The sequence below is a fragment of the Anastrepha obliqua genome, chromosome 1 (assembly GCF_027943255.1).
Source record: "Anastrepha obliqua isolate idAnaObli1 chromosome 1, idAnaObli1_1.0, whole genome shotgun sequence".
Taxonomy (NCBI): domain Eukaryota; kingdom Metazoa; phylum Arthropoda; class Insecta; order Diptera; family Tephritidae; genus Anastrepha; species Anastrepha obliqua.
Genome location: NC_072892.1, coordinates 161,335,856 through 161,353,808, shown reverse-complemented (window position 1 = coordinate 161,353,808; position 17,953 = coordinate 161,335,856). Strand labels below are relative to the sequence as shown.

Genomic DNA, 17,953 nt, shown 5'->3' with positions numbered 1-17,953 from the left:
TTCCGATCGATCTCAGATCCCATGCGCCATTGCATGTGCGATACAATTTGTTGCTTTCGCTTTTTATTTTCGCATTCAATGAACTTTGTTATTGCTATTGTTGTTTCTGTTTTTTCCTCTGCCACTTTGCCACTTTGCCGCTTTTGTGTATTTTGCCTTTTCATTAGCGAAGAAATCAAGTGCAGTTCTTGACTTTTGATACGTTTTGATATGGCGGAAAAGAAGTAGAAGAAGCGGAGGAAATATGCAACACATATGAATGATTGCCAAAAAATTGAAGGGGTTAAGACGTACGAGCGCATATTGTGGAATTAAGTGGTGTTTTTTCTTGGTTGTATTGTGGCTGGTGCTTTTGCTTTCATGTGAAGTGGACGCACCCGCTACGCTCCCAACTCGACGTGCAAATCCATTCAAATTCAATTAAAGACAATTGCTTCGTCTAGACGTTTGCTAACTATTGTTTAGTGCGGGTAATTTATCATAGACCAATTTGGATTGTACGTTAGCAAAAAAGGCAGTTTTTAAATGCTTGTGAATCACTGGAGTCCCAGTCGCAAAATAAGAGAACTTTTGTTTTACGGTAGGGTAGAGTGGTGCCATACCGACCGCTGAAATGGTAAAAGCTATAGAGGTGCCGAAAATCACTTTTTTTTTTGGAGGGAGTGCAAAATTTTAGCCTCTCGAGAGACAATTTCACTGCGCTTCAAGCTCGTTAGTGAGGTTCGCGAGTGTTGCTGACTGAGCGATGCTTGGAGAAAGTAAAAGTCATGTATGGATTTTTTAATCGATTGTATGTAAAATGCGGGGCGACCGCCGTAACCGAATGGGTTGGTACGTGACTACCAATCGGGAGTGCGAAAGTTCGAAACTTTGTGCATGAAACAACAAAATGCTAGATGAACTTTTTTCTAAGAGCGATTGCCCCTCGGCAGGCAATGACAAATCTGCGAGTGTATTTCTTCCATGAAGAAGCCTATCATAAAAAACCATTATCCTCCCATATATTTAAGAATGCTTAAGGACATTACTATTTGGGTCAATGGATCCTCATTTGTGGTGTCAAATTAAATAATTTATTTACAATGAACTCACACCTACCGGTAATGTGGATATGCTGCGATAAAATGTACTTGACACGGCTGACGAAATGAGACAGCATCTAAGGGCAAGCGTCATAAATATTAGTTCAAGGAAGAATATGAGAATTGGTATTAGGAATAGGGGCGGTCATTTCGAAAATGAATTTAAATGAATAAAGGATTATTAATTTTAATTTTTTTAAATTTTAGACTGTTGCGTTTTTGTTTTTTTTTTTATTTATTTACGTATGTGTACAATTTTGTCCTTAGGTTAGGGCAGGTTTGGCAGACGCATTGCACATAGAGACAGCGATGCCACTTAGACCACGATATGGGTCCGTTGTGAGCGGCAGGTGCTGCCCATTTCCTTTTCCAGATTGAACCATCTTGAGTTTTGTGCAAAGCGTAAAAGGTTGATGATACCTAAAGTGTATAGATTGTCTATATTAATTAAGAAGTAGGATCTCAAGTATCGGCTCCTGCTTCTCGCTAGAGCCGCGTATGTGCAAAAAAGGTGTTGAATTGTTTCTAACTCAGACATGAGGCAGCTACGATAGAAATCATGCATGTAAACGCTTAATCCCCTTACATGATTTCCTATGAGACAATGTGTTGTGAGGCCCCTACTAAGGTCCTAATTTAAAGTCTACTCTATTTCATAATATTCTTGGATATACGTAGATTTAGCCTTGGCCATGTTTGCCTAAAAATTTCACAGGTATTGACACTAATCCATCTTCGATTTACGGAGTTGATTAGTGCGTCCATAACAAAAAGTTGCCAGAGGTACCTCCATAAAATTATTTATGTTTGGCATACAGGTACCTTCTCTTGCAAGTTGGTCAGCCATACAGCTCTCTGGTATATCTCTGCGGCCTGGAACCCAACATAAGAGAATACAATATTGTTTGGCCATCTCATTAAGAGATTGGCGACAATGTAACCCATTCCTTGATAGAATGCAGATATCTGTTAATGATATTCTGTTTATCTCTAACCATTTTAAGGTTTCATGAATAGCGTTTATTTCCGCTTGAAAAACGCTACAGTGATCCCGTAGTTTAAAAGACTCACTGATAAAAAGTTCTTGGCAATATAACTCTGATGCTACACCGTTGTTCAATTTAGACCCGTCCGTGTAGATCTTAACGGGTGTGTTGGGTGTTGGATCTTCTTCAAGCCATTCCAGTCTAGAAGGGGTTTTCATTAGGAAATTCCTTTCGAAGCAAAGAATGGGAGGGTGATAATCACAGCCACTGGGTATATCCGTGTAGATGTAAAATGATGTCCAAAGCCATGGATGGCGTGGTTTTCATGGCGCCACATATTGCTAATTCCGCTGCGCCTACCTTAAAAAATATTTTGGAAAAGGTTTTTTGTTTTTGCAAAACCCACCACCAGACAATATTTCCATAGAGAAGAATGGGTTTGACGACAGCAGTTTAAAGCCATTGAGCAACCTTAGGTTTAATTCCCCAGGACTCCACCTTGCGATGTACCTCTACTCACCAATCTCCTGAGTACCGATTCTCCTAGATTCGCTTCAATGATTCTGCTATTTAGCATTTTTTAAATTAAGTTTACCAAGCCCGGTTCTACCTCAAGATCAGTGAGTGCTGCAATGATTGCCTCCCCTTCAACATTGTTAAAGTCCCCTTCAATATCAAGAAAAGCAGCTAAAGTAAATGCAATCCAGCAATTAATTTAATTTCTGTATCATACACTTTTGGATAGCTAAAAAGACGTAATATTTTTGTAAATAATTTGCAGAATTATTCCTATAAAAACTTTTTTTTATGATGTGCAGTAGGAAACTTCTTCTTCGTAAGTTGCGCTACAACTGTATGTCGGTTTTGGTCGAATCCAAAACGGGGCGTCAGCTATTTCTGTTCTGCACACACTGAGGCTGGTTAGAAACGTGAAGAGCTGACAGATGTTGCAGCACTTGGTGTTTCCAATGGAAATGTGGTCTTCCTCTACTTCCTTTTTGGGCACCGTCTCGTAGATTCGTCTTGCTGGAGCATCTTTTTTCATATGGTCGGCGCTGTATTTTTACACGCTTAACTATGTATCCCTATATAGCTCATACTCTTCAAGCGACCGGGGAAAGGGACCAAAGATCTTCCCGATAGTTCTTCTCTCGAAGGCTCCCAAAACTTTCTCATCTGCTGTTCACAGTGTCCATGCTTCTCGGCCATGTAGCAGGACGGGAATTATGAATGTTTTTGTAGAGTGTCAGTTTGGTCTTTAGAGGGAGAGAACTCTATTACTCAGTTGCCTACTGAGCCCAAAGTAACACCTGTTGGCAAGAGTTACTCTCCGTTTGATCCCGCGACTGACGTCATTTTTTTTGTTGATGCTGGTAGACAAAGTCCTTCACAACTTCGAATTGTTGGTTGTCCAAGACGCGAAAACTCCCTCATTCACCTCATGCCCACATTGCTCGCCTCTCACTTTAAACTGAAGTAGGCCGAGCATACAACGCGGTTGTTTTCGCCCAAAATGTCGATGTCTTCGGCATATGCTAGTAGCATAACACTCTTGTGGAAGATAGTATCAGTGAGGTTTAGCTCGTCCGCGTGAAAGAGTTTTTCCAGTAAGAAGTTGAAAACGTCAAAAGATCACCTCGTCTGACGGGAACGGGAAGTACGAAGCACTTAGTGAAAAATCGTAAAATCAAAACTTTATCAAACAGGCATTTTTAACTGGCTAGGTGCTGGGAGCAACTGTCACAAAAGAATTAATGAAGGAATTAGTTGCAAGTCACATCACATAAATGTCAGATGCACAATGCTTGGTTTGCTTTGTTAGTCTTAACAGCTCCTTCGAGGGTCTCCAAGTACAACTTTTCTAGGCTCAAGTGAGATGAAGCCAAAGAAACTCCAATTCTCTCCTTGTGGCACTTTTATTTCGAGCTTCTCCTTGCAGCCAGCTGTATTTCAGTACCTGGTCAAGGGAATAAGTGCCCAAAGGCCGGTTTAATTCCACAACTTCCAAGAGTTTATCGACATTTTCGATGGCAGGCCTACTTTAGGATGCCTCATTTTCGATGTCCATCGACGTCGATCAGAACGGAATAGCTGGAACCAGCGCTTTGCTCTTGCATTCAGTAATGTATAGGAGCATAAATAGTACAATTTTTTCGTTCATCTGCTCCGACTTTTTATCGTGGTCGTGGGGCTTTAAAGAATGCATCGATTATTACCTTTTTAGAGCGCTGTAATGCGCAACTGGATTATTAACAATGCGGAAAACAGGTGGAGAGGTAGATCTGTTAGTGTCTGCAGCGACAGTAAAGCTGCGTTCATGGCCTTAGAGAGCCCCCAACCACTTCAAAGGTAGTTGAGCCTAGTAAATCCCAGCTTAGCTATGTCGGTAGACATAATATCTTGAGGCTAATAGGGTCCCGGAACGCGTAGGTATCGCGGGTAACGATACTTCGGTTTCTTTAGCTAAGATGGGCTCTGAGATTAACTTCTTTGGCCCGGAGCAAGTTCTGTCATTCCCTTCCGCAGCTGTCAAAGTCACGGTCAGCAAACGAGCTACTTTAACCCAGGCTTGGCTGAAAGAGGCTGCAGATGGACAAAACAGGTAGACAGGTTGTTGTTACTTGTAAGAGCGTTCGACTGCTGACGGGCCACTTTCTATAGGCGAAGCATATGGAAAAGGTCTTAGACTGTGCACTCAGCCTGGCATGTGGAGAGGAGGATGAGACGGCTGTGCGTCTGCCCTGCCTTCGCTTGAATCAGGTTTGAGGTCCTTGGCACTGATGTGCTAAGAAGCGACCACCTTGGCTCGTTGGCACCACAAGTTGTAGTCAGACATCTTCGGAAGTCGGATAGATTTAAAGAAAGCTAAAAAGGTACCCGAGTGCAGTACAATGCACTTGATGTTTTCTGAGTGCTGTACTTGATAGTTATCCCGACAAAAACAAAAATATATATCGAAGTTTATTAAAAAACACAAAAAAATTGTCAGATAAAACTTGTCGGAAAAAAAATGTAATTGTACTTAAGTACTCCTATTATTTGGTTTAGATGTTGATTTCATCGATCACCATTAAGTTACTCGACACAGCACACACCAGCGGGGGCAATTACTCAATTTGTCAGAGCTTGAAAATTGAGCTTCACTGCCAAGCCATCCAAATTATGCGAATGCCACGCAAAACACACAAATCGATATTTATTGCACTGCGTGCATGTATGTCCTATATGTTAGCATGGGTGCGTATGTATGTGCGTGAACATGTGTTCACGCTTACGCGCTCACGCCTACTCACGTGCGCATCAAGTATCTGCGTGACGTGTGTAATCAGCCGCGCATATCCACAAACATGGCGATGTGTGTGCAACTCTTTTCATGTATCCCAAGCCTACGTTGCATGGAAGCAGCCACATCATAGTGGCATAGGCACGCAAAACTTAAGTATGCCACAATTTGCTCTACACCTCAATTACAGCGCTGCGCGCGGCTAAGTGCAATACCTTCAAGTGTACACACACACAAACGCCTTTATAGTGCATTCATGCACTCGTGCACTCGTATGTCTACCATATACCATATATGTATGTAAATATATTCGCATATTTCTCAGCATCTTACCACTTAAGTTCTTTTCTGATATTCATTCTCCTTGCCGCTCTCTTCTTTTTGGCCACAGCAACTACGAAAGCCCCTACCGCTCCACCTACAGCATACCAACGAGCCTCGGCATACGTCCGTATCATCAACAGTCGCATTTTGGTAACAACGGTGGCGGCAGCGATTGCAATAGTAATTTGCAGACACCTGATTCGCCGCGCAGCACGCGCAGCGCTCCATGGCCACGCTCCCAACAGCGTTCGCTATTCGGCAATAATCCCTCAAGTCCGCGTTCGGTGCGTTCAGCGATCGCCACAAGTGGCGGTGGCGGTGGCTCGCATCATCATCATCAACATCAACACCACCACCATCATCACCAGTCCTCTGGTACGTCAACGCAGCATCGACAGTCGTCGCATTCAGCGCATCGAGATCGAGATCGCGATCACGTTTCTTCATCTTCAGCATCGGCTCATCAGCAACGTTATCGTTCAAGTTCGGTAGAGAGTCATTCATCAAATGATTCGCGTTCGACGCGCAGGTGAGTGCAACAACAACAAGAACGTGCAACGTATTAAATATGTATTGCAGCAGTTGGCGTGGGTCATTCGTTCTCGCAGCGCGTTTGTCGGTTGCCGGGCTGAGCGCACGTACGATCGCATTACTGCCAACTGCTTAGTTAAAATATGTTTTTGATAACCAATAATTTGGCGTAATATTGACTTTAAGTTCAATTACATTTGCAACCTTTGATCTCACTTGAATATTGCAATTGCAATTTCAATTTTATTTTTAATATTTTGTTTTCATTCCTTTTTGTTTTACTTGCTGCCTTTCAACTCGCTTACAGGCACAAACATCGCCATCGGCGTACCTCCGATAATGAGAGTGAATTATCGCGTGGTTCTGGACGTTCAGGTCGTTCGCATCATCGCAAGCATCGTCGCTCGCGTCACCGTCGCGACTCAGCTGGCTCGGATCATGAGAGCGCGCGCGGTCGCAGCTATTCGGGGCATCGTTCGTCATCGGTGCGCAGCGGTTCAGCGGAGTTAATCGATTCCACATCACAGTGGCGCGAGGTGCAACGCCGTCAAGCCGAAGCTAGTCTGGGTCAAAGTTCCGTACAGCAGGCATCCGTCTCGAAGAGTAGCATGGTGGCGCGCAGTTTGCACAGCAACGACAGTCATTCGGATACACATTCGCACCACAAATCGCGGCGACATCGCAAGAATAAGTAAGTGCCATCAACAAGCAAGTGGGAAAAAAGTGACGATATTTATTTTTTTTTTGTACGCTTCTCTCTTTCCTCCGTATGCAACAGATCTCCTTCCGATTCGCGCAATCGCATCTGGTCAAGCGAACTGGCGAAACACTTGCAATTCGATCTGGTCGATACGACTGGCATGACTGAGGATCAACTACGCGAAATACCCTACACAGTCGTTGAGACGAACTCGAAACGTTCGACAATGAATATGAAGATTCACAAGAGCGGCAGCAAGGGCAGTGTGGGTGGCAAGAGTACTGGCTCGGGCAATACAATAACGAATGGCAGTAGTTCGACTGGTGGACAGGGCAAGAATCGTGTCGACCGCATTAGAGGGTAAGTTGATTTCATAAACTTGAGTGAAGAAAGTAGAATAAGTCTCGTAGATTGGCAATTACGGTACCTAAGGAATTATATTGTATTTGACGGACTTTACACTGAGAAATATAAGATACCAGCTGTTTGTCTAAATCGACCAAGAAATCAAAAGTGCGCTTCTTAATTGTTGCAAATATCTTAGAAGTATTTACAGATGTATTTACATACTTTGAAATAAGATGATTTAATGATTTATTTATTTATTTAGGCCTTTACTGTCGTCTCTCTTGACTAACCAAATTACACAAATGCTTCTCTGTTGTCCCACAAATCAAGTAAGCACAAGATTATCGAAACTGGATAAAGTAGCTCAATAAGAGCACCTAACCCCTTTACCAACACCCATAAAGACGTCTTCCTTTTAACTAGGCTAGGTCAGGGTAGGTTAGGTTTCGGTGGTTGCCACTCTCTATTAATGGTTTCAGAGGCCACTTAGACTTATAAGCTAATTGTGTTACCACTGGTTTGGCTTTAAGTTCCCCTTTTAATTCCCAGGGTTGTGCAACCACTTCGTCCTTCTAATAAGCAATGAAATATTGTGAATAGCTGCGGGTTCTTAGTCTGCCAAAAATCCAAAAAATTAAATATTTAGGCAACGATATTGCCTTCAAACAAAGCGAAATAGTTAAGAGGTAGTATTAAAGACCTTTAAACACCTCACCTAAACTCGCTTCCAGTCATCTAAAACAAAATGATAGCATATCAACATTTTGAGCAGTTTTGACCACTTTTTTTTTAACTTTCATTATATTTGCACAAAATTGTAACTCATTATCTAACAAAGACCTTAGAAATCTAACTCATCTATTCAAACATTATAAAATTTCCACAAACTTGAAATCCTAATCCACAGTTTTGAATTCGAATTTTTAAAGAAATTTTTGGTATTAGAGTTGCTGCCGTTGCCTTTTTTTTTAGTTTTTTACACCCATCGTTTCTTTGAAATAACAAATGAATACACAATATTTGTATGAAGAAAATGCGTCAGAAAAGTGGCTCAAAAGCTTTAATAAATTATTTATGTATTAACTTATGAGCTGAAAACGAAAGCCCTGACAAAGAAAACATGTTTTTTATTCGAAATTAACTATTTACATCAACGTAATTTCCATCAAGAACAACTCGATCAAACCAACCAACCGCTCTAGGTGAAGCGCCATTTTTGGTACACAGTGAGCAAACGCGGCACCCACTTTGAACAGAATCTTCTCATGGTTAAATTTTCATGCAATATAAAGCCAACAGATTCTTTTGATATCTTTACGATATCAGCTAACTCATGAAACTTCACTTTTCGATCATTCAAATCGTGTTTGTAGATTTTTTTGATGGAAAGTTGTTACCGGCTCATTTGAGCATCATCGGTGTCTCTACGACCACGTTTGAAGTCAGCAAACCACGGCTTTATTCTTATTTCTAATGAAGCGGAAGCCCTATAACACCTTTCAAGCCATTGATTTGCTTGAACGGTATTTTTTCTCATCAATAAGTAATATTAAAAAACGAAATTCCTTTCGATCCATCGGTTTGAAAATAGCAAAAGTATCGTCACTCTTAGCACAATAACGCACGAACTAACGAATAGAATGTCATGAAGTACTAACAGCTTCCTGTGTTAAGTTAACAAATGCATAAATGTTTTTTTTATATGGAAAAAACGCGTCAAAGAAAATATTATCAAAATTAAACGAGAGTTTAGAGGCCCTTTAACACTATTGTACTAGAAAATTTTTAGAATTTTTTCCCCCTTTTCTTTGTAATTTACACAAAGTTGGAAACTTGGATGTATATTGTTTCTGTAGTACAATGTGGCGCAAAATTAATCAGCCTATCCGAAGCGAACAATTTAAAAAAAAGCGTCATACGTAAATCATATTTGACACTTATGAACTAGACAACAGTAGTTTACAATGCAATGGAGTATCCAATGGTCTAAATAAAGATTTCCCTCACTCAAAATCAGATTTTTTTATTAAAACAGTAAATTTATTAAAATAAAATATTCAAAACCAAAATTAGATGATTAATTTTGCGCCACTTTGTAGAATGAACTATATTTTCATAGAGGAAACTTGAGAAGTGAAAACTCGCAATGAGTTCCTTTGTCACAGTTATGAAACGCGCTTAAAATAAATTTTATTTTTTATCAAAATATTACAGCTCGGCATATGATTGAATTTTCTGGGCGCTTAATTCAAATTTGGAATGTCTGTCTTAATAATATTTAAATCGTAAAAGATTCATAAAGATAATCAAAAACTATGCATCTGGCCTTACAAATTCGAAACTGGTCTGTGTTAACGACTTTTTTCTTTAAAAATTTTGAAATAATGATTATTTTTTGTCCCTGGTTTCAACAGTAGGTTAGTCATTATTGCCTTAAACCCATACAAAAGGTAGAATAATAGCTGGTTACTTTTTCGAAATACTAAAAGGAAAAAAGCACTGTGCATATTTTGCTTCATTAGAAAAAAATAAATAAATTTGCATTTGCGCCTTCCACATTGATTAAGCATTTAACGGAGCTCATACCCCTTTTTTTAGTGTGCCTACAATTTTGGTTGACCTACAAATGTCCGGATCTACTTGAGCAGTTTTATGCCACCTCGCAACAGAAAAGGGTTTCTATAAGATTTTTTTTTTATGCACAAGTTTAACCGAAAGCTCGGTATTATCTACCGAAGGGTGACCGCTATTGTAACCCTGTAAGATTGCAGCTACTTGAAGGTGAATTAACTTTTCCAAAACAGCTTATGGTGCTACATATTGTCGAGCTTAATGAACAAAAGATCGATTGCTGTAGTTTTTCGCTAAAATCGTAACTCACCAATATTTAATTAATCCATGTTTGGTCAAAAAAGCCAACATGTCTCTGCAGGGCTATTCGTTGATTAGTTTCTCAATGCCTACGCGTGGGATTTCCTAATACGAAATGCGAGCATGATGCAAACTGAGCTTCATCTTCATGGACTAGTTTTGAGAAAAAATCGTTATTTTCCATCTGCTTCATTAAAGAAGCAGTATTGGAGAGTATAAATAGTTATTTGAACTCAAATTATTTGAATCTTGTAAGGTTTTATGCTTAACACTTCGCTAATATTGAGCTGATGAAGTCTTTACCGTTGTAACATCAGCTCGGTTGAGCAGGCCAGCCACGACGATGTACGGGCTGTTTGTAAGAGAGTTTGGTAAAAACTAAGATTTAATTGGTCTTATAGGAAAAAATCTACGCAGTCGTTGAACAACTCCATTGCTGTCAGAATAACGACTGATTAGCGGATCGTAGGAATGCGTGCAAAATTAACGGGCACAATTGTGCTATCAACGCCTTTATGCCGTAGCAGCCAAAGATACTCTAACAATTTTGCTTCGAATGTTCAAATCTTATAATCTATCGTTTTCGACCAACCATATAAAATTTTTCTTTTGAACTTCAAACTATTTCGGCAATAATTTAGATGTATGTACATAAGTAATGCTCAGCTTCAGCCATTTTTTCAGCAGCACCAAGCAACCTTCGATTTATACTGAAACTAGTCGATGCCACATCCTTTATTATTAATTTCACAATGCAAAAACCTTTATGTATAAGTCAGGGTTATTCAAATTTCAAACTTAATGCTCATTTTCTAATTAAATTTTCCTAGAAAATGTGAACCTGGTCAACCAAGCACCAACAGTGAACGAATCAGGTGAGCTTTTCAATTAAAATTGAGCAACGAAAAAAAAACTAATAATTTGAAATTTGTTAAATCTATGTTCGCTTGGTATTATTTCTGAGCCACAACATTCTTATAAATGGGGTTAGAAAGTAATCGACTGGATAAAATTATAAAAATTTCAAGCATAAAAGATATTTTTTTAATTGGTTGTTTTATTTTAATGTTGTTGTAAATGTTGTATCAGTTTATAGGGCCAGGTGTGTTTTTCTGTTATTGTTGTTGATGCCAAATAAGGCAAGCACCGCAAAAGAAATTGTTTTAGGTTGAGGATGAGTTGGCTTGAGGTGGCAAGTTAAGTAATTATTAGAGTCAGGCAAGATTAGTCCAATGGCGGATATGTTTTCAATTCTGGGTAGTGGTTTAGCTTGGTGTAATTTTCACAATGTGCGTGTAATACTGCCATTGAAGTTCGAATCTCACGAGCAAGTTGGCTAAGCTTAGTTGTTGTTTTTTTTTCTTTTGGTTGTGTATAAAAGCGGAAAATTTTTTCTCCACTTTATTAAAACTTTGATTTGAACCTCTAAATATTACATAATAAATAATTCCAAACGTCTCTAAAAATACCTAAAGGGTTTTCCAATAAGAGGTTCTATTCCCGTAAAAGATCAATGGTTTCGTTGCTTGTGTGGCACATAGTGCCGTCTTGTTGAAAATAAACGTTGTCCAGATCAATACCATCCAATTCTGGCCATAAGAAATCGTTCACCATCTCTCGATAGGGCAATCCATTCACCGTAACTGCTGATCCAGCTTCATTTTCGAAAAAGTAAGGGCCAATGACTCCGCCGGACCATAAACCGCACCAAACAGTCGCACTTTGAGGATAGAGAGGCCTTTCAACAATAACTCTTAGATTTTTTCAGCCCCAGATCTGACAATTTTACTTGTTGACGAAGCCACTGAGATGGAAATGATGAATCAAGATGTTTTTTCGATTGGAATTCCGGATCATTTTCATGCATTTCAACGACCCAATCAGCAAAGACACGACGCTGTTAATGATCGGCCGGCTTGAGTTCTTTTGTTAACTGGACTTTATAAGCCTTAAGACCCAAATCTTTATGCAAAATATGGTGTAATGACGTTTGTGGAATGCCTAATTCCAATGAAGGACGAGAAATGGACAAACCTGCTTTTTCTTCAACACTTTCGGCTACAACAGCAATATTTTCGGCTGTTCGGCTGTTCTTGAGCGACGTGCACGGGTTTTATTCTTTACATCAGTAACTTGCCCCAACAGCTCGAATTCTTTCACCAATTTCTGTATTGCGACAAGGTGCTTCACCATGACCGAAAAATATTCCAGTATTACGAACAGTCTCTGCCAAATTTTTACCCTTTAATAGTGAATTTTAATAATTTTGTGCGTTGTTTAAGCGTTTATTGTTCCATTTTTATTAATGGCGTAGTTTGTACTTGTCAAATAGCAAAAAATGACAGCTTCAAAAGTGGCATCTACCGAAATAGCGGGCTATTCAAAATAACACCTGTTATTAAAAAATCCTTTATATACTATGTCGCATCTAAATGCCCCATCTCTCTCTTTAGTTTAAATACTTTGCTTGATATATTTCCCTTTTGAGAGACCAACCGTAATCTACTGGCACTCAATGACACACCTATTTATGTTAGGCACTTCATTAGGCGCACATGAGCGGTCCAATGCCGAAGTTTTTGTGTCAGGTATATCTTGAAAATCTATGTTCAACCTAGGAACCATGGGGAAATATAAACATAGGTGTAAACTTCCCAACAGGTTATTCTCAGAACGTGTTTGTACTAAATCGACTTCAATGACAATAATGCAATTTACTTGAATTTTGTCTCATCCAAAAAAAAAAGTAGTTTTCTTTGAGTTGATCAATATACGAAACCCGAGGCAGGCATAGATGAAAAAAGCAAACCTTCATAATTCTTTTAACGATATTCGCAACAGATTCGAAATGAGTCTAATAAATGGCCGAGAAATACTTTTGGTGTAAATACTAGACTTAACTTAACTGACCTATAGAAACATTTCATATTTTTGTGGGTAGTGAGACTTTCTCAAACTTTAGAAATGACGCTAAATTATTTAAATTGTTGTTTTTTGCTTAAAAATATTTAAATTTTTTTTATTATTATTAGTACAACTAACTAAAGTAAAAATGTTTTCATTTTATTGCATTATTTTTCCCAATGCGTTTTTTCTTTCTCAGGCTATATTTCCAAAACTCAAATGGGGCAGACAATGTAAGTGGTCGAAATGGATCCATACGCTCCGCCAGCACAATATCTTCGAGAGAGTGCGAACGAAATAGTGGATTAGTCAGGTAATTTATGAAGATTTATTAACAAGTTTCATCTTTCGAAGCATTTAATGAGTCTGGGAAAAATGTGAAGCTTCTTTTTTTAGAATACCAAATATTTTGTTATTATATATTATTTTATTTATTTACTTTTTTATTTTTAATTTTTTATTTTTTAATTTTTTCATTTTTTTTTTTTTTTTGTAGCTCTCCACTTTATTTTTATTTTTTTAATTTTTAATTTTTTATTTTTTTACAATTTTTATATTTTTATTTATTTTTGAAAGTCGTACAGAGCAAGACTTACGTCTCTTAACAGTACGTCAAAATTCTTATATGCAGCTGGAATGATTTTAATATCAAAATTTCTTAATCTAAATTTTCACGAATTCACTAAGAAATCAATAAATTGCAACTTAACAAAAATAACAAAATACGGCTTTTGATAATAGAAAAATAAAAGATATTATTATTTTTTAAATCCACTTTTTACAGCCGAACAATAAGTTTTAAACTCTATCAACTAATTTGTACTAGAATCCAGAAAAAACCCTTCGATCGCTCTTTAGAAGACTGGTAAATCTTTTTTTCGCAGAGGGCAACGGCTTGTTGTATTAAATAAGACCTTTGCCAGTGGGTTTGGGTGCTTTTGTAGTTGAACAAAGTATTTTTCTGTACTATCTTCTACCTCGGTCTTAACCATAGGTATTTCAAATCTCTGAGAATTTTTATTTTATTTATTAATTCAAGAAGCCAAGAAGAAATGATTTCAAACTGGCCACCAAAACTAAAACCCGAACCGATACCATTCGTACCTCACAGCTTAATGCTATATGTACATCCAAATTCGTTTTATAACAGGAGTCAAAGTGCTCGAAGCTCAATGCCGATTTCTTATTTTGAAGCCAGCTAAAACTGGCTGCTCTTAGCCTCGTTTCCAATAGTATTGCTGAAATATGTCCTTTCCAAGTGCGACATCTGTACGAGTGTACTTACAGCCTGTTTTTGTTGGTGGCTGAGGTAGGATTCAAAATGCTTTCGCACGTACAGCGAGCGTCATCTACTGCTTCGAGTGATGTGGCCACTAAAACAATCCCTCCTCTTCTTCTGGGGAAACACCCTTCCTGAAACTACTTTCTGCATTGTTTCGAAAGAGCTCAGAATAACGTCCATGAAATGAACCAGTTCTATCCACGCACGTCTGGGCCCGCCATGCTTGTAGCCAGCTTCATGCTATTAGCTCGTCTTCTTATGTCTCTATCTGTGAGGCTTCACTTTGTCGTATTGCGTCGCGGTTTATTTTTTTTTTCTCCGTAATTCATCTTGAACGTATCTTTTAACCGCATTCCAATTGTCCTCGCATTCAAGCATCTTATCGATCACATTACTCGGCGCGATGTCACCAATTTGCTCCCTCAGAGCTAAACTAAAGAATATGTGTTCGGCGTCATCGCTCGGTGCTTCACGTTACATGCACTCGAGGTCACTTACCTTACTCATGCAGCAGAGGTATTTCGGGAAGTATCCGCGGCCCGAGAGGAACTGAGTCATGAAATGGCTCACTTCGCTGAAGTTCCCTTGGATACATTTGCCTATAGATGGAATCAGCTTCGCCGTCCATCTGCCACTCGATTCAGTGTCCTATCGGCTTTGCAACCTCTGCATGGTTGGGCATCTCAGTTCCGCGCCGTTAGTGGTGGCGTGTTTTTTCCTGGGATCCCACGCATACATTCGTTATCGGGCCATGAGGTCGATAGGTATCTCCCCACGGATCACAAAAACTGCTGCGCTTTAGACAGCCGGTAGGCTGAAGCAACTCGGAGTGTCGCTTTTCGTTATACGGCTCCAGTGCTTTTTACTTGGTTTTGTAGTTTAGCGCATCTCCACGCTGCCGTACAGTGGTATTACGTTTGTGGTCTCTACGATCAGCCTTCTTTTACACTGAGTTGCTCCAACGATGTTCACCATTAATCTGCTCAGCATTCCCGTGGTCTTCGCTGCTTTAGTAGTCACGACACACAAGAATTTGTAAAACAGGAATTTTTAAAATACCAACACTAACTTACAGCCAAACCTCCAAGAACAATATAAAAGGTTTCCTGTGCAAACCCGGTTGCTAAATCGGAATACCTTTGTAATTTTTCATATACATTTTTATCGCCATTTTTTACATAATAAATTAATAAGAATGCCTAAAACTTTTCCCGAAGTTTCTTTTTGCTTACGTTTTGTTCATATTTTCAATATTTTATTTGCATTCTTTTCCCAGAATGATGTCCAGTATGAGCATGGGTGACTTCATTTCGCCAACAGGCTCTAATCTTAGCCCATTAGAGAACTCTGCGCTGCGAGTATCACACGAACACACCGATTCTGGTCTCGGTGCCGATCAAGACTACGCTTATTCCTCGGAAAGGTAAGCTTTGCACATTCCACATTTCTCTTCAATTTTTTTATGCAAAAGTGAAAAAAACAAAAATAGAAATAGAAAACAATTTGCCCACCTCATTTGCTGCCCCACATGACGCGCCTCTCCATCCTATTCACTATTTTTAGATCTAGCGATAGTACCCGCTATGGAACTAACAAATCTTCGGGCGCCTCCAGTGGCAGCCATCGCAAATCAATTGGCGGCGGCGGCGGCGGTGGAGGAGGAGGCAGTGGCGGTGGCGGTGGCGGCACATCTACTTACAACATCTTAATGCAACAAACTGTGAGTAATCAGCAAATGCAACACCAACAACAACAACAACAAGCTCCGCCTCGCCAAACTTCATGCTTTGCACAACGCCAACAACAACCATCGCAATCGAAACCCATTTATAACAATCCCAACTCACACACCAGCCACGCCTATCAAATGGGCAAATCGTTGGCGCCCATACACACCTCATCCAATACCCATGGTCCCTCGTCCCTTGCTTCCTCCCACCATTCGGCAACTAACCTTACTAATACTAATGAGAAATGCATTTCAAAAGCCGCAATTCCAAACTCAAACGCAAACTCGAATAACAACTCCAACACCAACAACAAATCGAACAATAGCAACAGTAGCAGTGGTGTTGGCAATCGTCTACTGAACTACACCACATTCGAGAATAATCAATACAAGTTCAGTTTGAATAATGTTTTCGGCAAAGCGACTGGCGCGGCAGCTGCCACCGGCCATAATGTTAGTAGTGGTAATGGCAGTAGCGGTAATATTACAGGTGGTGGTGCTGGCAGTAGTAATGCTTATGGTTGTGGTAGTAATTTAAGTTCTAGCACCAATCGTATGGATAGTTTCGTCGAATGGCCAAATACGCCGGCGGCGCCCTACTACTATCAGGGTCCCCCATCGGTCGCGGGGCTGCACATCAAGAAGCGCGATGCCAAGTCCGACATCGGCGTACCCACACGACGTTACTCCGGGCAGGCTATTACCAAAACCCAACTACTTACAGGCCAATTGCCGGGAGCCAGCTATTATCACACACCAGCGCCCATACACACAGCTGGCATGGGTGGCTTCGATTCGCGTCTACACCCAGCCAAGTCCGATCTCTTTCTATCCTATATCCATCACGGCACGGGCGGGTCATCGGCACTTGGCGCCGAGTACGAACGTCCATACATTTACAACTACAAAATGCCACAAATGCCCGATTTTCTACGTGGCACAGGGCAACAGCAGCAGCAACAGCAAAATGCACCAACGGAGGGGCATCAACAAATGTCAGCTTACCACATTTCAGGCGCACAAACCGCCGATCCACCACCACCGCAGCCAACGCTCTATAAACCTACATACGGCGGCGGCGGCGGCGGCGGTGGTGAAAGTAGTGGTAGTGGAGTTGGTGTGGAGAGTGCAATGCTATATGGCGGTGCTGCACCTGCCACCGATGTACTCTACTACCAGTTCGACAACGGTAAGCCGCCCATCGTGCAACAACCAAAATCTTTGCTGCACAAGGCCGCAAACAACACAGGTAGCGGTGGTGGTGGTGGTGGCACAGGTGCAGTGGTAGGGCCTTTAGTATTCTTGCAACATGCCAGTGTTGCGTCATCATCAACGTCAGCGCAGCAGCCACAAACTGTAAGTAAAATCGCCCAAAAATGAGGCTCATCAAATCGAAAACCGTATTGGAAATTGAAAGCGTCTTTTGCATGCGGCATGCAGCATGTGGCATGTGGCGTTAAATGTGGCATGACCAGCTCGTTGCACGTTGCACGTTGTTTTGTTTTCCTGTTTTTTGTTTTGTTTTTGTAATACGTGTATGCGTGCTACTAAGTACAGATTTTCTTGTGTTTTTTTTCGTTTTGTTTTGTTTTTGCGTCGCACCCCTCGTTTGTTTTGTTTGTTAACTCTGGAGCATCGACGCACAAACACACACGCACACGCGTACAAATGAAGTGCTCCACTCTGTGGGAACTCTGTTAGCTGGTAATTACTTTTTGCTTTGCCGATTTTCCAAATATGCGTAAATGTGCGTGCGTGCGTGTGTGTGTGTGTGGCGGTTTGGTGCAAGTGTTTGTGTTTGTTTGCAACCATTGTTTTTGTTATTGTTGTTTTATTTATATGTTTAACATTTCATTGCATTCCTTAATTTGCTATTTTATATTCGTTAAATAATTTTCAGCATAATTTTTGTT

At 40.2% G+C, this 17,953-nt stretch overlaps 1 protein-coding gene across 1 annotated transcript in view; it reads left to right on the top strand.

The window, feature by feature from the left end:
• Positions 1-17,953, top strand: part of LOC129239263 (hornerin) — a 189,755-nt gene that overhangs the window by 122,414 nt on the left and 49,388 nt on the right. Inside the window, exons 9-15 of the mRNA XM_054874635.1 lie at positions 5,743-6,204; positions 6,514-6,897; positions 6,985-7,266; positions 10,956-11,000; positions 13,229-13,342; positions 15,588-15,734; positions 15,875-17,396. Of these exons, the coding sequence (XP_054730610.1) occupies positions 5,743-6,204; positions 6,514-6,897; positions 6,985-7,266; positions 10,956-11,000; positions 13,229-13,342; positions 15,588-15,734; positions 15,875-17,396 (2,956 nt within the window). The remainder of the gene's footprint in view (positions 1-5,742; positions 6,205-6,513; positions 6,898-6,984; positions 7,267-10,955; positions 11,001-13,228; positions 13,343-15,587; positions 15,735-15,874; positions 17,397-17,953) is intronic.